Here is a 22,436-nt window from a genome sequence, read left to right on the forward strand (position 1 = left end):
AACTTAAAATATGATTTTATTGTTTAAATTAATTTTTTTTGTTTATTTTAAATTAATTTTTATTTAAATTTATTGTATTTGAACAAAACGAGATTATGATTTATTTATGATCGTAAAAATGTTATAATTATAAACGCGAAATTGTTAAAGCGAGTTGGTGTAAATTAAAAAATCCCTAAAAGTTAAATGACTTGAAAATTCCTAAGAAAATAACTAAAAAATTCCAAACTAAATTTAAATTTAACGACCTTTGTCGCATATTTCTTATAATAATCCAGAAAAACAACTTATTTTCAGCCTATATTAATTAGTTACTAAAATTCTTTATTTATTTATATTTTTATATAGTGACATTGTTAAACATAACCTAAAAGGTTAATGGGGCCACGAAAATCATTTTTTTGATACTTTTTTATCGAGTTCTTTGTATTTTAATTTAAAAATCAATATAACAACATGCGCACACGTGTTACGTTTAACATTGCGCACACGTTTCATGTGTTGTGCGTGTTGTCTAATTACAAAGAACACCGAAAATAATGGCACAAAGAAACGTGCCTGTATTTTTGGGTTATGAGGATGAAATCATCAATGAAAAATATAAAGATAGCGTTAATTTCACCATCAATAAAATCGGTGGAACCCCCGTAAGTTTATTAAACCTTAACAAACCCAACACATACAATTCTTTGTGTTTTTGTCTTATTTTTTTAGGATTTTCCATCTAATATAACGGTATCAACCCCGTTTTGTGGACTTTGCAAACTTCCCCAACCTTTAATAATACAGATTTATGCCCCCTTAGAAAATGACACGAATCATCGGACGCTTTATGTGTTCGCCTGCATAAATCCATCGTGTTGGAATCAAAACGAAAGGTTAATCTTTAATAAAAGTCAATAATAACATTTAGTTTGTAAAAATTTTAGTTGGTGTTGTTTGAGGGCGCAAACAACGGAAGGAAAAAACGCTGAGACTTTTACAAAGCAATTAAATCCCGTTTCGGATTGGTGTCAAGATGCTGATAATTGGGACGACGAATGTAACGCTAATTTAGGCGAAGAAAACGGAAATTTAATAGGGGCAAAAGCATCTGATGAAGATGAGGACGAAAGTTTTAGTTATGAAGATGATCATTTAGGATTCGGTGGATTAACTATTGATGATCGAAATGCTAATTTTGGATTATCAGAAGCGCAAGGTACGATTAATTTAATAAGTTTCATTAAAAATATTACATAAAAAAGTTTGGGTTTAATAACATAACCTCAAATTTTATTTGATTAAAAAAAATCACTTCATTATATGAATTATTAAAGGTAATTTTGGAATTTGAGTTCAATTAACGCCAATAATTAATATTTAATAATTAAAATTAATTAAATAAAATATTTTAAATCGACATATTGATTATAATGAATATAGCTACATAACCTGGAACGTCATTGAAACGTTTTTTTCACTCAAAATTCCAATAAAAAATGATTAACGATGGATATATTCGCTTTAGAGGGTACTAAAATTTAAATTACAATTAGGGGGTCACGTTTTTATCACATTTTTATTACTCATTCAAAGTCGATAAGGTTTTGACGTTTGCGCGATGTTCATAGTAGTCCTAACCTCAAACCCGATAACATAACCCGAAATTTAATTTGATTAAAAAAAATCACTTCGTTATATGAATTATTAAAGGTAATTTTAGAATTTGAGCTCAATTTACGCCAATAATTAATAATTAAAATTAATTAAATGAAATATTTTAAATTGACATATTGGTTACAATGAATATAGCAAAAAACGTCATTGAAAGATTTTTCTTCACTCAAAATTCCAACAAAAAATGATTAACGATGGATATATTCGCTTTAGAAGGTAATAAAATTTAAATTTACAATTAGGGGCACGTTTTTATCACATTATTATTACTCATTCAAAAATTTCAAAATCGATAAGGTTTTGACGTTTGCGCGATGTTCATAGCAGTTCTAACCTCAAACCCGATAACAACCCCAAATTTAATTTGATTAAAAAAAATCACTTCATTTTATGAATTATTAAAGGTAATTTTAGAATTTGATCTCAATTTACGCCAATAATTAATAATTAAAATTAAATAAAATATTTTAAATTGGCGTATTGATTACAATGAATATAGCAACGTAACCTCGAAACGTCATTGAAACATTTTTCTTCACTCAAAATTCCAACAAAAAAATGGTTAACGATGGATATATTCGTTTTGGAAGGTACTAAAATTTAAATTCCAATTAGGGGTCACGTTTTTATCACTATTACTCATTCAAAATCGATAAGGCTTTGACGTTTGCGCGATACTCATAGTAGTCCTAACCTCAAACTCGATAACGTGACCCCACGATATTAATAACAATCCTAATGTGAGTGTTATTAAATCGTTTACGAAAGAAATGACTACGACAGCGCAAGTAACCCCCACGTCCGATAAAAAAAGTATAAAAAATCAAATATTAAATCACATCCGATACGAACACTTAGTGGCTGGTCTCTCTGGTGGTTTAGTTTCGACTCTGATCCTCCACCCTTTGGACGTAATTAAGATTCGTTTCGCCGTACACGATGGTAGAAGTGGAGCTACGCCAAAATATACGGGAATTGCAAATGCTTTTGTTACGATTTATCGACAAGAAGGTGTAAAAGGGCTTTATCGGGGTGTTACTCCGAATTGTTGGGGAGCTGGTTCTTCTTGGGGGTTATATTTCTTGTTTTATAACTCGTTAAAGGTGTTTATACAAAAAGGAAATATTCAACAACCTTTAAGTCCTACACAACATCTTTTAGCTGCCTCACAAGCAGGTGCTTTTACATTATTGTTTACAAACCCCCTTTGGGTGGTTAAAACGAGATTGTGCCTCCAATACGGCTTTTTGGAACCCAATAAAGAGATGTATAAAGGAATGATGGATGCTTTAACAAAAATTTATAGTAAAGAAGGAGTAAGAGGTTATTATAAAGGATTTTTGCCTGGATTATTTGGAGTTTCGCATGGAGCTATACAGTTTATGGTTTATGAAGAGATGAAAAATAAATATAACTTTTATCAAGGGACAAGTATAACAACTAAATTAACATCGTTTGAGTATTTAACATGTGCTGCTGTTTCGAAGTTAGTTGCTGCAGCTACTACTTATCCATATCAAGTTATTAGAGCTCGATTACAAAATCAGCATTATTCCTATGATGGCGCGACGGATTGTATTGTTAAAACTTGGTCTTTTGAAGGGTGGAGAGGATTTTATAAAGGACTTGGAACGAATTTATTAAGAGTTACCCCAGCTACAATGATTACCTTTTTAACCTACGAAAATGTTGTTCATTTTCTTATGAAAAAACGGGTAGAGGAAGGTTGATTAATTATTTTGTGATAAATAGATGAATTTATTTAAGTTTTAATTATGTAATAAACTGGTTTTTATTGTAGACAATTTTTTTTTATCAATAGAACTAACGTTGAAACGTCAATGTGACACAAATTCAATGTTACCAACTTCACAACAATTTGTCAAAATTTATGACAATTTTATGAAACGTCATGTTCTTTTTACGAAAATTAATAATTTTATGCTTAAATCATTGGAAAAAAGGAAGTTGTTTACGTTTTTTTTAATGTCAATGTTTTTTGAAATTTTGACGTTTCAAATAATTATTATTAGCCTGTCAAGTTGATTACTCGTGAATAATTATTATTCACCGTTATTATTCACTCGGTGAAAAATGACTACCCTTTAAAACTCATTTTTTTAAATAAATTTTTGAATAAAATTAAACGTCAATGTGACATAAATTCAATATAACCAACTTCACAACAATCTGTCAAAATTAAATGTCAATTTTAGGAAACGTCATGTTTTTTTTACGAAAATTAATTTACGCTTAAATCATACGAAAACAGTTATTTTTGATACAAGATAATGAAATGACACTTTTGCATTCGAGAACGAAATTCTGTCGTGTATCAAACAACATTTTTTCGAAAACTGCGTGTTCTAAAGTTTATAAATTAATAAAACGACCAAATTGTGTATAATGACATTTAGAATTCATTTAATGTTATGTCAAAAACTTAACGTCACATCGACTTAACCTCACATATTGAACAAATGTACTGTTATAAATTTACATTTAAACATGAAATGAAGTGATAAAACAATTAAATGTTGATTATTTTGTGTTTATAACTTGTTCATAATAATAAATTAACAATTAATAGTATCAAATTCCTTGATTGTCGTAGCTGGACGAGCTGTACGTAATGTGACACAAATTCAATGTTACCAACTGTAACCAACGTCACAATTTGTCAAAATTAAATGTCAATTTTATGAAACGTCATGTTTTTTTGCGAAAATTAATTAATTTATGCTTAAAACTAATAATAATAAATAAATATGTCACATTGACATTTGTTTGAAAATTCGTTATTCAAAAAGTCAAGTAATAAAATTAAAATAAAGTGAACACAAGAAAAAAAGCGCAACTTATCGGGTCAATAACGTGTGGCATACTGCTTTGTTAAATTCTACGGCAGAAGTATGGAACAATTGTATAACTTGTGTTGAAAATTTAATAGAAAAAGACTGGCATACTCATGCGGGTAATACTTTAAAGATTTTCCTCCATTTACCATAAACCTCGAAGAGTGTGAATCAGAAGGTAATAAAGATGAATACAGTGATAAAGACTATGAATAAAAAATGTTTTGGGCTGTTTATTTACCATTTGTTTTGTTCTATTTCATTAAAATAACTTAAATTTTTTTTTATTAATTTTATTAGCATTTTAACCTTAACTATTTAGTTACTGAAAATATTACTAAAAATCAGGAAAACAACATAAATTTTATAAGGGTCCCTAGATAATACCAACAGAAACCCTAAAAAATGTATATTGACAAGAAAAAAACTTTCAGTTGTTAATGTCAACTTTAATTTTATTATTTTTTTTATTAATTTTGACATATTTGTCAACTTCATAAAAAATCCTTTAAAATGAGTCCAAACTCGACACATTTAACTTTGATATTAATGGAGATACAATCACTTCCGGTTTGAAACGTCAACGTCAATTTTGACATATTTGTCATCTTCATTAAAAAACCTTTAAAATGAGTCCAAAGATGACGCACTTATCTCAAAAAACAAAAAAGATAGAATAAAAAACATTAAACCCGAAGTTAGCAACAATGAAGATAGCAATTTAATTTTTAAATATTAATACCAACCTTAATTTTGATTTTTTTTAATTATATTTTTGTTATTGTGACAAATATTAAGACATTTTATAAAAATTAAGAATATGTCAAAATGACATTTCAAACCGGAAGTTGCTTATACCTCGAGTAATATTGGAATTAAACGTATCATGTTTGGACTCATTTTAAAGGATTTTTCACGACGATTACAAATATGTCAAAATTGACGTTGACATTCTTAACCGGAAGTTGACCATAACTTCATTAATATTGAAGATAAATATATCGTGTTTGTACTCATTTTAAAGGATTTTTAATGAAGATTACAAATATGTCAAAATTGAGGTTGACATTTTAAACCTGAAGTTAGTTATCATATAATACAAGTTTTATAACTGAAGTAAATGTGTATGTGTTTGTATGTAAATGAAATCTTTTGTTAAAAAAGAGTGTTCTTAAATTTTAAGTCTTAGTTTCATTTTACAATTTCTTTTTAAACTTTAATTTTGTAAATTAGTAACTAATAATCTGATTTCGACTTTGATATGTGATCTTTTTTAACAATATTTGTCTATTTCTGTCTATTCTGAGAAGTCATTGTTCATTTGTCGCTTAGTCGAGTGATGCATAACGCTGTCTATTTATTTTAAACAAAAACGAAACAATTAAAAAAATACTTTTTTTTAATAGGAGGTGCTGTTGGTAAATTAAATTCCCCAACAGCAACTGCAGAAATAGAAGGAAACGAAGGTGAAGTAATCAGCGTCGATACTCCAACACAACCAAAAAACGATTTATTACTTCTCTTGCAAGAACACGAACCTCTACCAAAAGAATTACAACAAAAATCGACTTTAATACAATTTCAACCATACTTTATGAGCGTTTATGAAGAAAATAAAACATCAAATGGTTCTGATCACCACATTCGCGAACTTTTACAAGAATATCAAAGGCACAATGATGTAGCCGATTTAAACTTTATAAGCGAAGAACCATCAAGAACCAATTCGGAGGATAACGCAACGATTGAGAAGTACGAAGAAGATGATCCGATTCACGGTGACAAAATGTTTCATTATTTTTCGAACAAAGTTCAAGAAAATCCCGGCCAATTATTAAGATATTCCAGAGAAAGTTTAAAACCACTACTTTTGTGTCAACTACAAGATATTCCAAGAAACTGCTCGCATTGCCAGGGCGAATTGGTTTTTGAATTTCAAATTTTGCCAACGCTTATACCAAAATTGCATTTAATTACGGATGTTGCCGGGTTTGCTACTCGATTGGAATTTGGCAACGTGCTCGTTTTTACTTGCAAAAGGAGCTGTTGGGGAAATGATGGGATACGAGTTGAGAATGTAGTCGTACAACGAGAAATATTTTAAATTAATTTGATTTAATAGAAATTAATCAATATTCACCATCCTTTAAATGTAATAGAGTAAGAAGAAGCACTTTTTTATTGTTATTTAATTTTATTAATTATATTTAAGTAGATATTTAATAAAATAAAAATTAAACTAATTTTTGACATTTTAAAGTTTTTAGCGCCATCTATCCAAAAAATCATCTCACTAATGTATTATATTATTAACAGGTTATATTTAAACCCTAAAAATGACATTTATTGCTTGACATACGACAGATCTGACTTGACAGATGACATTTCTAGTATAAAAGTGACATTTCTCCTTTGAAAATCTAATTTCCAATTTGACATATTTAATCCTTAAAAATGACATTTATAGCTTGTCATACAGAAGTTTTGATTTGACAGATGACATTTATAGTCTAAAAATAACATTTCTACTTTGAATTTACCATATATTATTTAAACCTTAGAAATGACACTCCTAGCTTGACACGTGACGGTTCTAACTTGACAGATGACATTTATAGTATAAAAACGACATTTCTAGTTTGAAAATCGAATTTCCAAATTGACATATGACATTTATACCTTAAAAATGACATTTATAACTTGCCATATAGAAGTTCTGACTTGACAGGTGACATTTATAGTGTAAAAATAACATTTCTACTTTGAAAATGGCATTTTCAATTTACCATATATTATTTAAACCCTAGAAATGACTTCTAGCTTGACAGATGACATTTATATATTTTTTTTAACCCTAGAAATTACATTTCTAGCTTGACAAACGACAGTTCAAACTTGATAACATTTAAACATTAAAAATGATATTTATAGCTTGTCATACAGAAGTTCTGACTTGACAGATGACATTTATAGTATAAAATGACATTTCTACTTTGAAAATTCCATTTTCAATTTACCATATTTTATTTAAACCCTAGAAATGATACTTCTAGTTTGACAGATGACATTTATAGTGTAAAAACGACATTTCGGCTTTGAAAATCGAATTTCCAATTTGACATATGACATTTAAACCTTAAAATGACATTTATAGCTTGTCATACAGAAGTTCTGACTTGACAGATGACGTTTATAGTATAGAAATGACATTTCTACTTTGAAAATGGCATTTCCAACATACCATATATTGTTTAAACCCTAGAAATGACATTTTTAGCTTGACAAACGACAGTTCTAACTTGACAGATGACACTTAAACCTTAAAAATGACATTTCTAGCTTGTCATACAGAAGTTCTGACTTGACAGATGACATTTATAGTGTAAAATGACATTTCTACTTTGAAAATGGCATTTTCAATTTACCATACATTATTTAAACCCTAGAAATGACACTTCTAACTTGACAGATGACATTTATAGTATAAAAACGACATTTCGGCTTTGAAAATCGAATTTCCAATTTGACATATGACATTTATACCTTAAAATGACATTTATAGCTTGTCATACAGAAGTTCTGACTTGACAGATGACATTTATAGTATAAAAATGACATTTCTACTTTGAAAATGACATTTCCAACTTACCATATATTATTTAAACCCTAGAAATTACATCTTCAGCTTGACATGCGACAGTTCTAACTTGACAGATGACATTTATAGTATAAAAATGACATTTCTACTTTAAAAATGGCATTTCCAATTTAATATATGACATTTAAACCTTAGGAATGACATTTCCAATCGTTTACATATAACACTCAAACTCTAAATTTGATTTTAAAAATATTTGTAACTTGACATGTGACAGTTTACGAATAGAAAGATACATTTCCAATTTGAAATATGGAATTTAAGTCATATAAATGACATTTCTAACTTGACACATATCATAAAAGAGTCGCGGTTGGGTTGGGTTGGATTGAATTAGGTTGTACTATAGAAGTAACATTTCAACTTTGAAAACAACCTTTCCAACTCAACATATGATATTTATACCCTAGAAAGGACATTTTTAGCTTGACATGCGACAATTCTGACTTGACAGATGACATTTATAGTATAAAAACATTTCTGCTTTGAAAATCGAATTTCCAACTTGACATATGACATTTAAACCTTAAAAATGACATTTATAGCTTGTCATACAGGCGTTCTGACTTGACAGATGACATTTATAGTATAAAAATGACATTTTTAACTTGACACATATCATAAGAAAATTGCGGTTGAGTTGTATTTAGTTAGGTTGTACTATAAAAGTGACATTTCATCTTTGAAAACAACATTTCCAACTCAATATATGATATTTATACCCTAGAAAAGACATTTCTAGCTTGACAGATGACATTTATAGTATAAAAATGACATTTCTTCTTTGAAAATCGAATTTCCAATTTCAAATCCGATTGCCAAGCCTTATCATTGTGAAGAAGAATTTTCAATTTGACATATTGCATTTAAACCTTAAAAATGACATTTCCAACTGGACATATAACACTCAAACTATAAATTTGATTTTATAAATATTTGTAACTTGACATGTGACAGTTTAAGAATAAAAAGATGCATATCCAACTTAAAATATGGAATTTAAGTCCTATAAATGATATTTATACCTTGTCATATAGAAGTTCTGACTTGACAGATGACATTTATAGTATAAAAATGACATTACTACTTTAAAAATGACATTTCCAACTTACCATTTTAAATCCTAGAAATGACATTCTAACTTGACATACGACAGTTCTCACTTGACAGATGACATTTAAACCTTAGGAATGAGATTTCCAACTGGACATATAACTGCCTCCCCCAAGTCGTGACACGTTTAACTAACACACTTAACTAATATATTATTTACTAGATGGCGCCACACTACGCTATTCATTCAACAACTAATTAAATAATCTTAACATAAACATAACCCAACTTTTTATGTCATTAATTTCTTTATAAAACCTTTTTAAATGAATTCCACCACGTTTATTCGCGAATACGACATCGAATCAATTAACGTAACATTAACTTTTCATCAAAAACTCGAAGGTGAAGTTAGTTGTGTTGTTTGGGACGCCGCAATAGTTTTAGCAAAATATTTGGAGGTTATGTACCAAAAAAATAAAGAATTTTTAAAAGAAAAATTTGTCTTAGAATTAGGGTCTGGTTTAGGATGTGCGGGATTAGTTGCTGCTTGTTTAGGGTAAATTCATTAATTTCTTTTATTAACACATAAAAACTTATTTAGTTTAGAGCTGAAGTTGTATTGAGCGATTTACCTGAAGCTATCCCACTCCTTCAATACAACGTGGACGAAAATCAAACACTTTTAACTACAAAGACGTCAGTTTGTGTTCGTGCTTTAAGTTGGGGTGATAAGATTGATTTTAAAAAGGTGCCGGATAAAATAATTTTAGCAGATTGCATTTATTATAAAGAATCTATTGATCCGTTAATAAAAACTTTATTAGATTATAGTAATTCGTTTACGGAAATAATATTGGCACAGGAATTAAGAGATAGTGAGAAACAAAAAAATAATTGGGAATATTTTTTAAATGAAATGAACAAGAATTTCGTACAAGTTTCTGTACCAAAAGTAGATCAACACCAAGATTTTTGTTGTGATGAAATAAAAGTATTAAAGTTTTATAAAAAATAAAATTAATATCGTAATTTAGTAATAATTTCATTAAATAATTTGTTCCTATTTTCACGATTAACCTAAAAACAATTTAAATAAAAATCATTAACAATTTTCTTAATTTTTTTACCATAATCACATCATTTTGAGGATTTTCTCTAATATCCTCAACAAATTTTATTGGATAACCTTTTTTAACCGGAATTGTTGCTATAATCAACTTGCTTTTTGATTTAAACAAATTTGTAACTTCCGTTTTAAATTTATCACTGAATAATTCCATTTTTCCAATCTCATCAATTACAATGACTTTTGCAGGTATCTATTTAAGTAAAATTTACTACAAAAATAAATTTTTAACTGATTTTTACCTGAAATAATGGCAAAACTAATGATTCTAATTGATCGGGAAACACTAAGTATTGTCCAACATAATGTTTAGATTCTTCATTTGTATGTTCTCTTTAACGATAATTAGAATTAATGATGAAAGAATTAAGAATAAATGAGGTGGGTACTTGGTTCTGGCTAAAACACCCTGTTTTCCCTCTAAGGTAATTACATCAAAACCAATTCTATTTTTTGTATCCTTTCTAACCTCTTCGGTGTAAAATCCAGTTACTTCAATATGTTTCGATTGTAAGTAATTAACGATTTTTTTAATTAATGTAGTTTTTCCTACACCTAAAATATTGTAATTAGCATTGCTATAAATAAATTTATAATTTTACCTGGATAACCAGTTAAAATTAGATTGTTTGACATTTTTAGGTTAAGAGAAATGAATTATAACCTCACTTTTTATTACAATTATTAAGAAGGATTTTAGTTTATTAAGTGGCGCCATCTATTTAATAGATGCTCAATTATAAAAATTATTTATGTAAAAACACTTTAAAAATTATTTATATTTTCTATTACATAACATTAATAAATTAGTTCTCCTTTTCGTATTTTCTCTTTGTCTTTATGATTTTATTTGTATTTTAAGTTGATAACGCTCATTTTAACGAGAACCAACTTCATGTATGTATAAGCTGTCAAACATACTTTCCAATTTAAAATGGTAATTAAAAACGTTTTTCCAAGTTTTCCAAACACAGAAGGTGCTTTATTAAGTCAAAACAAGATAAATAATGGTAAGTTTTTCCTGTTTTCATATATTTTCTTTGTCTATATAAATTTGGTAATATTTTAATTTTAATAATAAAATTGTAATTTTGATTCTTCAACTGACTCGTAAGCTATCTTGAATTATTGACTTGAAAATTAACAGCAAAATTGCCACTTATCTGATAAATAACTTTTAGGATATGTTCAAACTCAATTCGATCAAAGGTCGCTATTGGATTGGAAGGACCCTCTTAGGAATTGAAAATGGTCTAATCTCTTATTATTATTATTCTTTATCAAGTGTCATTTTTTGACGTTTCATTAAAAAAAATGTATGATTTTGCGTTAGAAATAAAACTTAAACTAGAAATTTTAAGGTTTTTGACGCACGGCATAACCTCAAAATTTCTAGTTTTAGTTTTATTTCTTAGTCACCGAAAGATCCGTTTTTAAGGCAGTTATAGCTATTTCGCTTTCCTATTTTATTTAGAATTTTTTTACTTACATGGATTGATAGTAAATCAATTTAATCTTCATTTTATGTATTATTCTTATGATGATGCATATAGTGGCAGATAACTTCAGGTCTATCAATTCGCGGACGATAAAGTAGAACGCGAATTATAAAGATTGTAACATATCGTTTTTTTCAACTTTTTTCTTTTCTTATATACCCTTTTCCCGAAAATTTTCTTCTTTCTATTTTTAACCCTCGCTCCTGATTTCGCGCAATTTCTTCCCTTAAAATAATTTCAAATCTTTCTAAATTTCGAAAACGCCATCTAGCGGATTTCTTTCGAACTACTCAAACTTCCAAAACTTATTTTATTCATATCTTCTTTAATTCTTTACTAATCTGGATGAAACTTGGTATTTCATGTATATATCCTTCTATTTCAGCCGTCCATTGAAGGTTTCAAGATTCTTCAACCACAAAAAAAGTTTGAATTTTACAAATTTTAAATCCAATTTTCAAGGTCAAAATCGTTCAAAATCTTCGGGAATCTAATAAATTAGATGTAGCTGACACTGATTTTCCCGTTTTGGATGGTTTAGAAAGGATATTGACAGTTTTAAGAGAATTATGAGCTACTAAAAAGTAATTGTCAACTGAATTGAGTTTATGTTTCTCTCTCAGGTAAAACCTGTCATGGAAGCTTTATTACAATATCACCTCTCAACAATGGGCACGCTGAAGATTAAAATTGTCGACTCTGACGAGTCGTGGACCACTGAACATAATAATAATAAAGTAATTATAAAAAAAATAATAATAAAATTAACGATTTTTTAAATTAATGTAGTTTTTCATACGTCTAGAATATTTTAATTAGCATTTTTATAAATAAATTTATAATTTTACCTGGAGAACTAGTTAAAATAATATTATTTTACATTATTAGGTTAAGAGAAATGAATCATAACCTCACCTTTTATTACAATTATTAAGGATTTTAGTTGTATTAAGTGGCGCCATCTATTTAATAGATGCTCAATTATAAAAATTATTTATGTAAAAACACATTAAAAATTATTTATATTTTTTATTACATAACATTAATAAATGAGTTTTTCCCGTTTTCGTATCTTCTTTTTGTTTATATGAATTTATTTGTATTTTAAATTCATAACTTACATTTTAACCAAACCAACTTCACACATGTATAAGCTGTCAAACATGGTTTTCAATTTAAAATGGTATGGTAATTAAAAACGTTTATCCAAGTTTTACAAACATAGAAGGTGCTTTATTAAGTCAAAACAAGATAAACATTGGTAAGTTTTTCCCGTTTTCATATTTTTTCTTTGTCTATATAAATTTGGTAATATTTTAAGGTTGTAGGTCTGGTGTTCGAAATTTAGTCGCAGTTTCTCTTAATTCTGTTTCTTATTATTTAGCTTCTTTGAAAAATCTATGTTCTTTGGATTCTTTTGAAGATTTGTACAGCTATACTATAGTATGATCCTTCCTCATATTCCATACAACCGCTACAGTATCTATCCTCTCTCCATTTTGATCTAACATATTTTCACGTTTATCAATAAGCTTATTATATTTACAAGATTGTTTGAACTAATTAATTCCTTATTTAAACAAGTGAAATTTGTTGAACAGTCCCACAACCTTATATTATGTATTGAATTCAGAATTGGTCATAAATTGAGGTTATATTTAAACCATTTTAAGGTTAGAACGTTCATTTTGAACAAGCGCCAACTTCAAGTGTAAGCTGTCAAACGTGATTTTCATTTGAAACGATTCTGTAAGTGTTTATTTTTCCAAAATTTTCGAACCTCAAAACGTGATTTATCACAAATTTACCCATACTTGTTGATAACCAAAAAATGTGATGTTTCTTAACTTTGCTCATGAATGTTAACAACCAACTTCAGGTGTAAGCTGTCAAAAATGACTTGTCAAAAATTAGGTTAAATTTTTGCAGGAAATAAAAAAATCAATCCTTATTTAAGATATTTATATTAATCTTAAATTAATCCACATTATTTATCTTAAAATTACTTTATATCCGTCCTAAATTAAAAAATTGTTTATATAAAACGTTACTTACACCACAAATCATATTAAAATTAAAACTAGTCCTCGTTTAAAATTAAACTAAAATTGCACACAGTTTTCTTATCAATTAATTCTCCATTATTTATTTTACTTATTTATTAATGTTATTGTTTCTAAAACTTTTAGTCTTATTTACAAAGTTAAACTAAAAAAAAAGTTATTTAAATAAAAATCTTTGATTACATCGAAAAGATGAGCAAAGTGTACTTATAAAGGTGTTTCGTTTAATAATTAATAAAATATGAAACACCTGCATAAAAATATAAAAAATTATTTTAAAAGAATAAAATTAAAATGAACACAAGTGTCAAAATTGAATAAAAACTTAATTCTCTGCACTGACTGGTTCCCTTGCGTGATGAATTCGAACGTGTTTGTTATGATTCGATTTAGTCGTTGAACCTTTCCCACAAATATGGCAAATATATGGCCGAACCCCCGAATGAACCTTAATGTGATCTTTTAAATAATAAGAACGATGAAACGTTTTCCCACAAATATTACAGGAATGCGTTTTATCCTTCTCATGTTCCCTAACATGTCTTTGACAGTTATATTTTCTAATAAACTGAGCCCCACAATAATTACAAGTATACGGTTTAACACTTTTATGCGAATTCATATGGGCCGTATAATCCGATTGTCTTATAAAAGCTCCTTTACACAACTCACATTTAAACGGCTTCGACATTCTCGACGCATGAGTCCATTTGTGTAATTTTAAATTCCATTTCGTCGAAAAAGTTTTATTACAAATTAAACAAGTGAATGGTTTTTGACCGCTATGACTTCGTATATGAACGTCTAAATTATTCCGAAGATAAACGTTTTTACAAATTGGACATTCCACGTTTTCCGAATTACGATCTTCGCGCGGTAAATAACATTTGTTATGGGCGCGTCGAATATGTCTAGTTAAACTAGCCATGTGTATAAACTTTTCAGAACAAAAACTACAAGCTTTCGGTTTAGTATCGTGAATTTCTTTGTGCCAAGCTAATTTTCTTTTCGAATGAAAAACCTCCCCGCACGCGCAAACGTAATCTTTTAATTTCCTTTTAACGTTAAAATGATGTCGGTTACGATGTTGCACCAAGTTCGAATGCCTCCGAAACGTTTCATCGCATAATTTGCATTTAATGGGGGTTTCCCCGGTGTGGATATTTTTGTGTTCGTCGTGTTTTTGTTTTGTTAAAAATGATTTTTCGCAAATGTTACATTTAAATGGTTTAATACCGAGATGTCGTTTCATGTGTAATTGCATGTTTTGTTTTCGGAAAAAATATTTTCCGCATAATCGACATTCTAAAGGGTGGATTTTTAAATGTTCCGTGTATTTCGCATCCGTTGGAAATGTGGCTTCGCAAGTTTTGCATTTATTCCTAACCTCAACTGTTAATTGATGCTCCTCCAATTGGTGTTGTTTTAATGAATTTGAATCGGGAAGAACTCGATCGCACAACGTACAAATTAAAGGATTTATTAGAACCTCTTTTTTCTCGTTATCTTTAGCTTCCGATTCGATGTTATCTATTTCGGGTTCGATTTTAAATCGGTTAAAAACGTTATCGAAATTGTTTTCGTCGGTTTTTTTTGATCGTTTTTTAATTTTTTTGTGCTTTTCGCTTTGGTGTTTCTTTCTTTCTTTCGGACAATTAAATGTTTCGTTACAATTCGGGCATTTATAACTTATCGGGGGTTCCCGGAAACCTGAAACTGTTGGGGTGTCGTCGAAAACTTCATTTACCTCATTAACCTCGTTATTTTCCGAGGTGATTTCTGAATTTAAACCGATTAGATCATAAGAAACTGATAGGTTATCGTATCTCGGTGGGGGTTGGACCCAATTTTCGCTTGTGTCGTTACTTTCTTGTCCGGATAATTCCCCTCTTGGTGGCATATGCTCATCGGCGCGGATATTAGCACTTTCTCTTGATAAACTTTCATCCCGATTCACTGTGAATGTTTCGATTGTATTTCCGATGTTCATTAAAACTCTCGGGCGATGATCGTTTGATATATCGAACTCTTCAACTCGCGCAACTGTAACTGGAGCGTTAAAATCGTTAATAAACAACGTCATCCCATCCATATCAACATTTTCTTGTCGAATCGTTTCGGTTTCTGCACCCAAATTTGACTCGTAATTTGTTAAAATCGCGTAATTCACCTCCTCTTCTTCAATATTTTCAATTTGTTGATTCTCAAAGCTTTGCGTTTGGCACGATTTATCTAATTCTTCCATTTCAGTTATTTTTAAACCAATCGTAACGTTCGTTTCTTCAATTTTTAGTTCTTCACCATCGCCGTTTTCTTCCGATTCAAGTTTTTTCACCTCTTCTTCTTCGGTGTTTATTAAACCCTCGTCTTCAACTAATTCCTCGATATCCGAAACTTCTTCTGTAATCGTTTTTTCGCCACATTCTATCGGGAGATGTTTCGGTAACATCACCGATGATGGTCCGGACATTATTACTTGTTGTTGTTGGTAAACGTAAGGGGGGCACATCATTTGTGAATTTAATAACGTCGGAACTGTAACTATTTGTTGCGTTAAAGGAACTTGAGGTGTCGTCGACGACATGAATTGTTGGTAAATGAAGGAATGATTTCCACCTGAGTACAAAAAAACATCTTAAAAGAAGAACTTTGAACTTCAATTTAAGAGAATATTGGTATAATTCATGAATCATCATGTTGCTTAACCCTTAGCTACACGCGCATTTGAACTTTTTACCGTTTCGTTGGTTTAATACGAAATATTAATACCAAAAATGATTCGTATGATTGGGAAATATCAATAGTTAGTAAAACAAACGATTGGAAAACAAATTTATAATTATTTTATAATTATATTACACTTTGAAAATCTTTCACAATGGTTTTTGCACACAAATCTTGTGCACTCGGTACAACGCACGGTTTTTGTGTTATTTTTGTGTTTTCCGCATGTTCCTCTGGGGCACCTTGACACTTAGCCAGAAAACTTTTTATATTCTACGAAAAGTTGGCTACCTTAACTCATTCTTTTAGATGATTTTCAAGAAGGCTAAAAGACAATGCATCTAAAAAATCCATCCTGGTCTATGCTTTCTCAACAGTTGTCATGTGGTTGCCTACATATACAGGGTGTGTGCCGTTTTACGCTTTAGATGGAATATAATAAACAGTATTGCTTAATATGAAAAATACTTTTATTTATTTAATAACTGAGACGTTCGCTTCTACTATCAACCATTTTATTTTCACTACAACTTCAGTTCTTATACCAACTTCATAAAACTAAAAACTATATAAAATTCAGGTATGGTTGGTTGCAGACTTACATAATAACACGCCGAAATAACGCCGTTGACAGCTTCAAATGTCAAAAAATTGACATTTAAAGTATCATTTTTTAATTTAAAAAGTATAAATTCCAATTCGTGTCATATTTTTAAATTTGCCGCTAAGAATTTTAAAAGATGAAGTTTGTTCAGAACAAGAATGACATGAAAACGTCAATTTAAAGTGATTTTTCGGTAAGAGTATAATAAAGTAATAATGGTATGATTAAATAATTAGATTATAGTTGACATTATAGCTTTGTTTCAGCTAACGTTATAACTGATTGGAAGCTCGTCAAATGCAATCTCACATGTAGGTGATGCTATGAAATTCAAATGTGGCGGCATTATTTGACAGGAGTAATTGTATCTGAGAAATTCCCAACCAGTCGGAACGTTAATTGGAGCCAATTGGAAGCTCCAAACAGTTATTCTGTGGTTGGAGCTTTTATATATAAACCCAATCCAACCCGTATGCTAGTGGTTCGGTTCTTAGCTGAATAATTTCAAAGTATCTCCAACAGATGGCGCCACATACGTTCAATTTTTTTTTGTACGAGATTTTTTTTAGAGTTCTTTTTTAGTTAGTAAACTATTTTCTACGGACAAAGAATCCAAATATTAATGACGTAAGGGTACGGTGATAGAAAACGCACTCAAAGTGAAGTTTGTACACTGTTCAGTAATATTTACCTGAATACACAAATTACACAATCCACAGCATCGAAAATATTAAAAAAAAATTTTTGAACACCGGTGGTGATAAAACCCTTCCAAAAAGTGGACGGCCGAAGACAGCTATCAATAACGAAACTACATTAAATGTGTGTCACTGTACCCATACATCATTAACTTTTTATAATTGTTAAAACTGTCATTTTGTTGACATTTAAAGCTGTCAACGGCGTTATTTCGGCGCCGACTGTTGGTTGCCATAGCAACGAAACAAAAAACAATACGAACACAAATTTCGCCAAAAATGGGCCTAGATTAATAAAGAAACTTATATTTGAAACATTTTTCTTTAAAACCACAAATGGCGAAGTTATTGAGCTATATTCCAGACATTTGACACACCTGTATAATATGGGAATTTACTTCCGCTATATCCAAAAATCTAAAAAACTAAAGTCCCTAGATTATCAAACTATCGCGGTTTGCCGCTATTTTGACTCGAAAATCAAGCGGGAAATTTAAAACTATGTCGTTCTGTTGATAAAATTACTCCAAATTTCATTCGCGACAATTCATTAACTTTAAAAGCCGTTTAAAATATTTTAAATATAAAAAAAGGACTAACTTTCTGTCTTTTTATTTAAAATAATATTTAGTGTACCCATAGATTGAAATTAATGTTGAAAGTAGTGGTTACTTTGATTTGTTTATTGACTTACCGCTTAAAGCAACCTCTAGAAACAACGATAGTTTTAAAAATATATAGGCAGCAAAAAAACGGTTAAAGAACAGCTGTGTCATCATCTGGTTACTAAATTAAAATTATCCAAGCTAACACTACATATTGAGATACGTAGCCAATATTACACAGGTCACGTGGGTTAAGATAAATAATTAACACAGTGTACTCGCTCATAATCCTCAAGCCGCACTTTTTTACGCAAATTACGACTGATCTTACGCTGTTCAGATGTACAGGGTGGTTCAAATTCGATGTCCGAATAGGCTAACTCGGAAACTATAAGAGTTAGAAAAAAAGTAGCTTACATGTCATGATCTCGTTTTTCGAGAAACTGCTAATGCCGAAAACCTCATAGCGCTATCGTCTTTTGTTTTTCCCCTAGAGGCCAAAATTGAAAATATCGTAAAACCCGCAAATGTAATTATCTTGGTTATTATTATAGGTAGAGTATTATAACTAAGACATTATATGGACACTTTTTTACAGAGAATTTGATGACGTAGTCAAAAAAATTTTGTCGGTTTTAGATTTTGAGATATTATCACAATTTTCGTTTTTTTAAATGGAAACAACCACTGATTATTCGCTTAATAAATTCGTTATTTTCTTCTGATTACAAAAATATAGAGTTTGACAGGTCTATTTCTTATTGTTTTAGAATAAAACTAAAAATAAACTTTTCTTTTAGTGTCGTCGAAGAAATTAAATTTACAGTTTCCTGTAAATTACGGTTCTATAACTAAAAATTAAAAAAACATATTTCTGATATTTGAAACAAATATATTTGTTGAACTGTTTAATTTATATATGTTTTACAGAAAAGTTGGAATAGATTGCATTATTTCACATTTTTTATTACGATTTAATATTATTTTTAAATGACTTAATAAATTATCGATAGATGGCGCTCATGTTTTTTTAAAATTCAAATAAACCTAGCAACATTTGTTTGTATTCAAAAATTTTCTGAAGTGTCACTTTAAAAATCCTGTTTTTAAGATCAATTACGAAAATTTTGAAAAATTTTACTTGTTAGAATGTTACATATTAAAAAATTATTTGTTTTTAAATACCAGAAGTTATCTTCGTATTTAATTGTTAACTTTTTAGATTTTACCTACCGCCGCGTAACTTACAGGAAACTGTAAATTTAATTTCCTCGACGACACTAGATGGAAATTTTATAAAAAAAGTTTATTTTTAAGTTTATTCTAAAACAATAAGAAATAACGAACCCTATATTTTTGTAATCAGAAAAAAATAACGAATTTAATAAGCGAATAATCAGTGGTTGTTTCCATTAAAAAAAAAGAAAATTCTCATGATATCTCAAAATCTAAAATCGAAAATTTTTTTTTGACTACGTCATGAAATTCTCTGTAAAAAAGTGTGCATATAATGTCGTAGTTATAATACTCCACCTATAATAATAACCAAGATAATTGCACTTATTGTTTTTACGATATTTTCAATTTTGGCCTCTAGGGGAAAAACAAAAGACGATAGCGCTATGAGGTTTTCGGCATTAGCAGTTTCTCGAAAAACGAGATCATGACATGTAAGCTACTTTTTTTCTAACTCTTATAGTTTCCGAGATAGCCTATTCGGACATCGAATTTGAACCACCCTGTACATGCCCTAAGAAAAAGGAATGAGAAAGAAATGAATCAACCTGATTTGAGAAGAAGGAAATTTTGATAATAATAATATGTACTTACATTTTATACGTAACACTTCACTACACTTAAAAACTTTACAACTTCTTTCACACGCGTATCTACGTGCATCGACGATATCTTTGCAGATAAACGTCCAAATCTCAATTGTACAGGCATATTTCTTTTTTATGCCACCATTTAAAGAATACCTTAACAGTTCAGGGATGTTTCCAAATAACGGTTTTATGACATAATTTAAAAAAATGCTGCACTCTGTACCGCAGCGCGTGTAGCTAAGGGTTAAAAATCGACAATTTTTATTTAATCGACGGGAAATCACTCAAATAAGCCGTTACAAATAAAAAAAATGCCTAAAAGTGCGTCTCTTAAGATGGCTAAATATGTATGTTTCTAGATATTATCTCTGGAACTAACACAAGACGAGAACTAGAATCAATCGGCTTTAGCCGTCTTGAGAGACGTGAGGCTAAATCCGAATGTTTCTAGTTTTCGGTCTAGTTTTAGTTCTAGTTTTGCAATGGAACTAACACAAGACCTAGAACTAGAATCATTCGGGTTTAGCCGTCTTGAAAGACGTGTGGCTAAACCTGAATGTTTCTAGTTCTAGGTCGAATGTTAGTTTCAGTGACAATGGTAGGTAGTGCTAGATACCATAAGATATCACTATGTTGCATATTTTTATTGCATTAAAACTAGAACTAACACTAGATCTAGAATTAGAAAGTATCTAGAGAAATTTTTCTAGTTCTAGGTCTAGTGTTAGATCTAGTTTTACATTAGCACTATCACTAGAACTAACACAAGACCGTTTAGCAGTCTTGAGAGACGTGAAGCTAAATCTATTGACACACAGTACAATGTGTTAATTAATTATCGTACCCGACGTCATCATTACATGTATGCAACCAATATCACAGTACTGGTATTGCAATACGTGATTTGCATATTCAGATACATTCCGTGTGATATTGGTTGCATACATGCAATGATGACGTCGGATACGATAATTAATTAACACCCTGTATATTAATAGACAGTCCATCTAACGACAGGTAGTTGGTCGTTATGCATCAAAAGCCTAAGATAAACAGGGGTGTTTTATCCATAAATATACATTATAATTAACATTGCTTGTGACGTCACAAAACATGACGTCACATCGTAATTTTAATGTCATTTTTCGTTATATTCTATACTTTTCCGCACTTTTTTATTTGTAACGTATTTTTTGTGTAAATTTTTCCAAAATATCTTATATTAAGTTTAAATTTAAATAAAAAAATTAAAAATAAAAATTTTTTTTGACAATTAAAATTTTTAGGTTATGTTGTTTACCTGAAAGGTTTCCAAAATTCGTATAAACAGCGTTTGAGGGTGAAGATGACGGAAACCACCCATTTTGAGTGTTACTTCCACTAGGAACGGTCGTATTAGATGTTTCAGAACTTGCGGATGGTTTGTTTTCATGATTATTTTCAATCCCAGCCAAATTAATCAAAGCCTCGATAACTTTTTGTTTAGGATGGGTGCTTAAATGTTGTTTTAAATTAATCCCGGGTCGTAAAAACAACGTACAAACCGGGCAAACAACGTTTTGTTGCTCCATATTCACTAAATTTCCATGAAATTACGTTGCGAAAAAAATTTCCCTTCCCAAACCGAACTCTATTGATTACAGCTCCACAAAATCAATGCATTTAAGCGACCCTAAGTGGGGAAAATAGAAAATTGTGTAATCGGATGAATAAATTGGACGTTTGTGAGGAAAATGGGCGTTTAAAGATGGAAAACACGGTTTATTTGGGGGTTAAATGGAGACAAAGCTAAAAAGGGGCCAATCACTTTAAGGTTAAAAACGGGCGCGAATCCAAACTCGATTCCCTCAAAATCATGCTTAAAACGGATACTGTTAAAATAAAATAAAACTTTGAGCTTCTTTTGGGTAAAATATTCTTGATAAAATTGTTTTTGTGGCGAGGAATCGAGATGGACACAGACAAACTGATCTGGGGGAATTTTAATTTTTTAATTTTGACAGTAAGATAAAATTATTATTCAATAAATTACTTAAATTAATTAAGTAATAAAAAACAACGAT

At 29.7% G+C, this 22,436-nt stretch overlaps 5 protein-coding genes across 5 annotated transcripts; 3 read left to right on the plus strand and 2 right to left on the minus strand.

Moving 5' to 3' along the window:
- Positions 1–378: 378 nt before the first annotated feature.
- Positions 379–6,755, plus strand: LOC111416428 (programmed cell death 2 like trus). Its single transcript, XM_023048446.2, has 4 exons — positions 379–647; positions 715–878; positions 930–1,201; positions 5,921–6,755. Exons 1-4 carry the CDS (start codon positions 540–542, stop codon positions 6,616–6,618), a joined length of 1,242 nt encoding a protein of 413 aa, XP_022904214.2. The 5' UTR covers positions 379–539; the 3' UTR covers positions 6,619–6,755.
- On the plus strand, positions 2,256–4,664 carry LOC111423385 (solute carrier family 25 member 32-like). The gene has a single exon (XM_071195518.1). The coding sequence runs from the start codon at positions 2,430–2,432 to the stop codon at positions 3,387–3,389; it is 960 nt and encodes a 319-aa protein (XP_071051619.1). The 5' UTR covers positions 2,256–2,429; the 3' UTR covers positions 3,390–4,664.
- Positions 6,756–8,746: 1,991 nt separating the features above from the next.
- On the plus strand, positions 8,747–10,338 carry LOC111416430 (protein N-lysine methyltransferase METTL21D-like). The gene is made up of 2 exons (XM_023048449.2): positions 8,747–9,784; positions 9,835–10,338. The coding sequence occupies exons 1-2, from the start codon at positions 9,552–9,554 to the stop codon at positions 10,241–10,243; spliced, it is 642 nt and encodes a 213-aa protein (XP_022904217.2). The 5' UTR covers positions 8,747–9,551; the 3' UTR covers positions 10,244–10,338.
- Positions 10,026–11,058, minus strand: LOC111416431 (cancer-related nucleoside-triphosphatase homolog). The gene is made up of 5 exons (XM_023048451.2): positions 10,957–11,058; positions 10,744–10,909; positions 10,597–10,687; positions 10,356–10,547; positions 10,026–10,305 (listed from the first exon to the last, which is right to left on the minus strand). The coding sequence occupies exons 1-5, from the start codon at positions 10,988–10,990 to the stop codon at positions 10,246–10,248; spliced, it is 543 nt and encodes a 180-aa protein (XP_022904219.2). The 5' UTR covers positions 10,991–11,058; the 3' UTR covers positions 10,026–10,245.
- A 2,742-nt stretch (positions 11,059–13,800) lies between these two features.
- LOC111416471 (zinc finger protein 528-like) lies at positions 13,801–22,348 on the minus strand. The gene is made up of 2 exons (XM_023048502.2): positions 21,674–22,348; positions 13,801–16,532 (listed from the first exon to the last, which is right to left on the minus strand). Exons 1-2 carry the CDS (start codon positions 21,942–21,944, stop codon positions 14,242–14,244), a joined length of 2,562 nt encoding a protein of 853 aa, XP_022904270.2. The 5' UTR covers positions 21,945–22,348; the 3' UTR covers positions 13,801–14,241.
- Between the last annotated feature and the right edge of the window lie 88 nt (positions 22,349–22,436).

This window comes from Onthophagus taurus, chromosome 3, assembly GCF_036711975.1.
Source record: "Onthophagus taurus isolate NC chromosome 3, IU_Otau_3.0, whole genome shotgun sequence".
In the NCBI taxonomy this organism is placed as follows: Eukaryota; Metazoa; Arthropoda; class Insecta; order Coleoptera; family Scarabaeidae; genus Onthophagus; species Onthophagus taurus.

Excerpts from the sequence above, each read along its gene's own strand:
- LOC111423385 (XM_071195518.1), top strand. The coding sequence starts at position 2,430 with ATGACTACGACAGCGCAAGTAACCCCCACGTCCGATAAAAAAAGTATA.
- LOC111416431 (XM_023048451.2), bottom strand. The coding sequence starts at position 10,990 with ATGTCAAACAATCTAATTTTAACTGGTTATCCAG. Across the intron at positions 10,688-10,743 it reads GGTGTTTTAGCCAGAACCAA|AGAACATACAAATGAAGAAT; the intron begins GTACCCACCTCA and ends TTATCGTTAAAG. Across the intron at positions 10,306-10,355 it reads CTCAAAATGATGTGATTATG|GTTAATCGTGAAAATAGGAA; the intron begins GTAAAAAAATTA and ends AATTGTTTTTAG.
- LOC111416430 (XM_023048449.2), top strand. The coding sequence starts at position 9,552 with ATGAATTCCACCACGTTTATTCGCGAATACGACATCGAATCAATTAAC. Across the intron at positions 9,785-9,834 it reads TTAGTTGCTGCTTGTTTAGG|AGCTGAAGTTGTATTGAGCG; the intron begins GTAAATTCATTA and ends TATTTAGTTTAG.
- LOC111416471 (XM_023048502.2), bottom strand. The coding sequence starts at position 21,944 with ATGGAGCAACAAAACGTTGTTTGCCCGGTTTGTACGTTGTTTTTACGA. Across the intron at positions 16,533-21,673 it reads GAATTTTGGAAACCTTTCAG|GTGGAAATCATTCCTTCATT; the intron begins GTAAACAACATA and ends TTTTGTACTCAG.
- LOC111416428 (XM_023048446.2), top strand. The coding sequence starts at position 540 with ATGGCACAAAGAAACGTGCCTGTATTTTTGGGTTATGAGGATGAAATC. Across the intron at positions 648-714 it reads ATAAAATCGGTGGAACCCCC|GATTTTCCATCTAATATAAC; the intron begins GTAAGTTTATTA and ends TTATTTTTTTAG. Across the intron at positions 1,202-5,920 it reads TGGATTATCAGAAGCGCAAG|GAGGTGCTGTTGGTAAATTA; the intron begins GTACGATTAATT and ends TTTTTTTAATAG.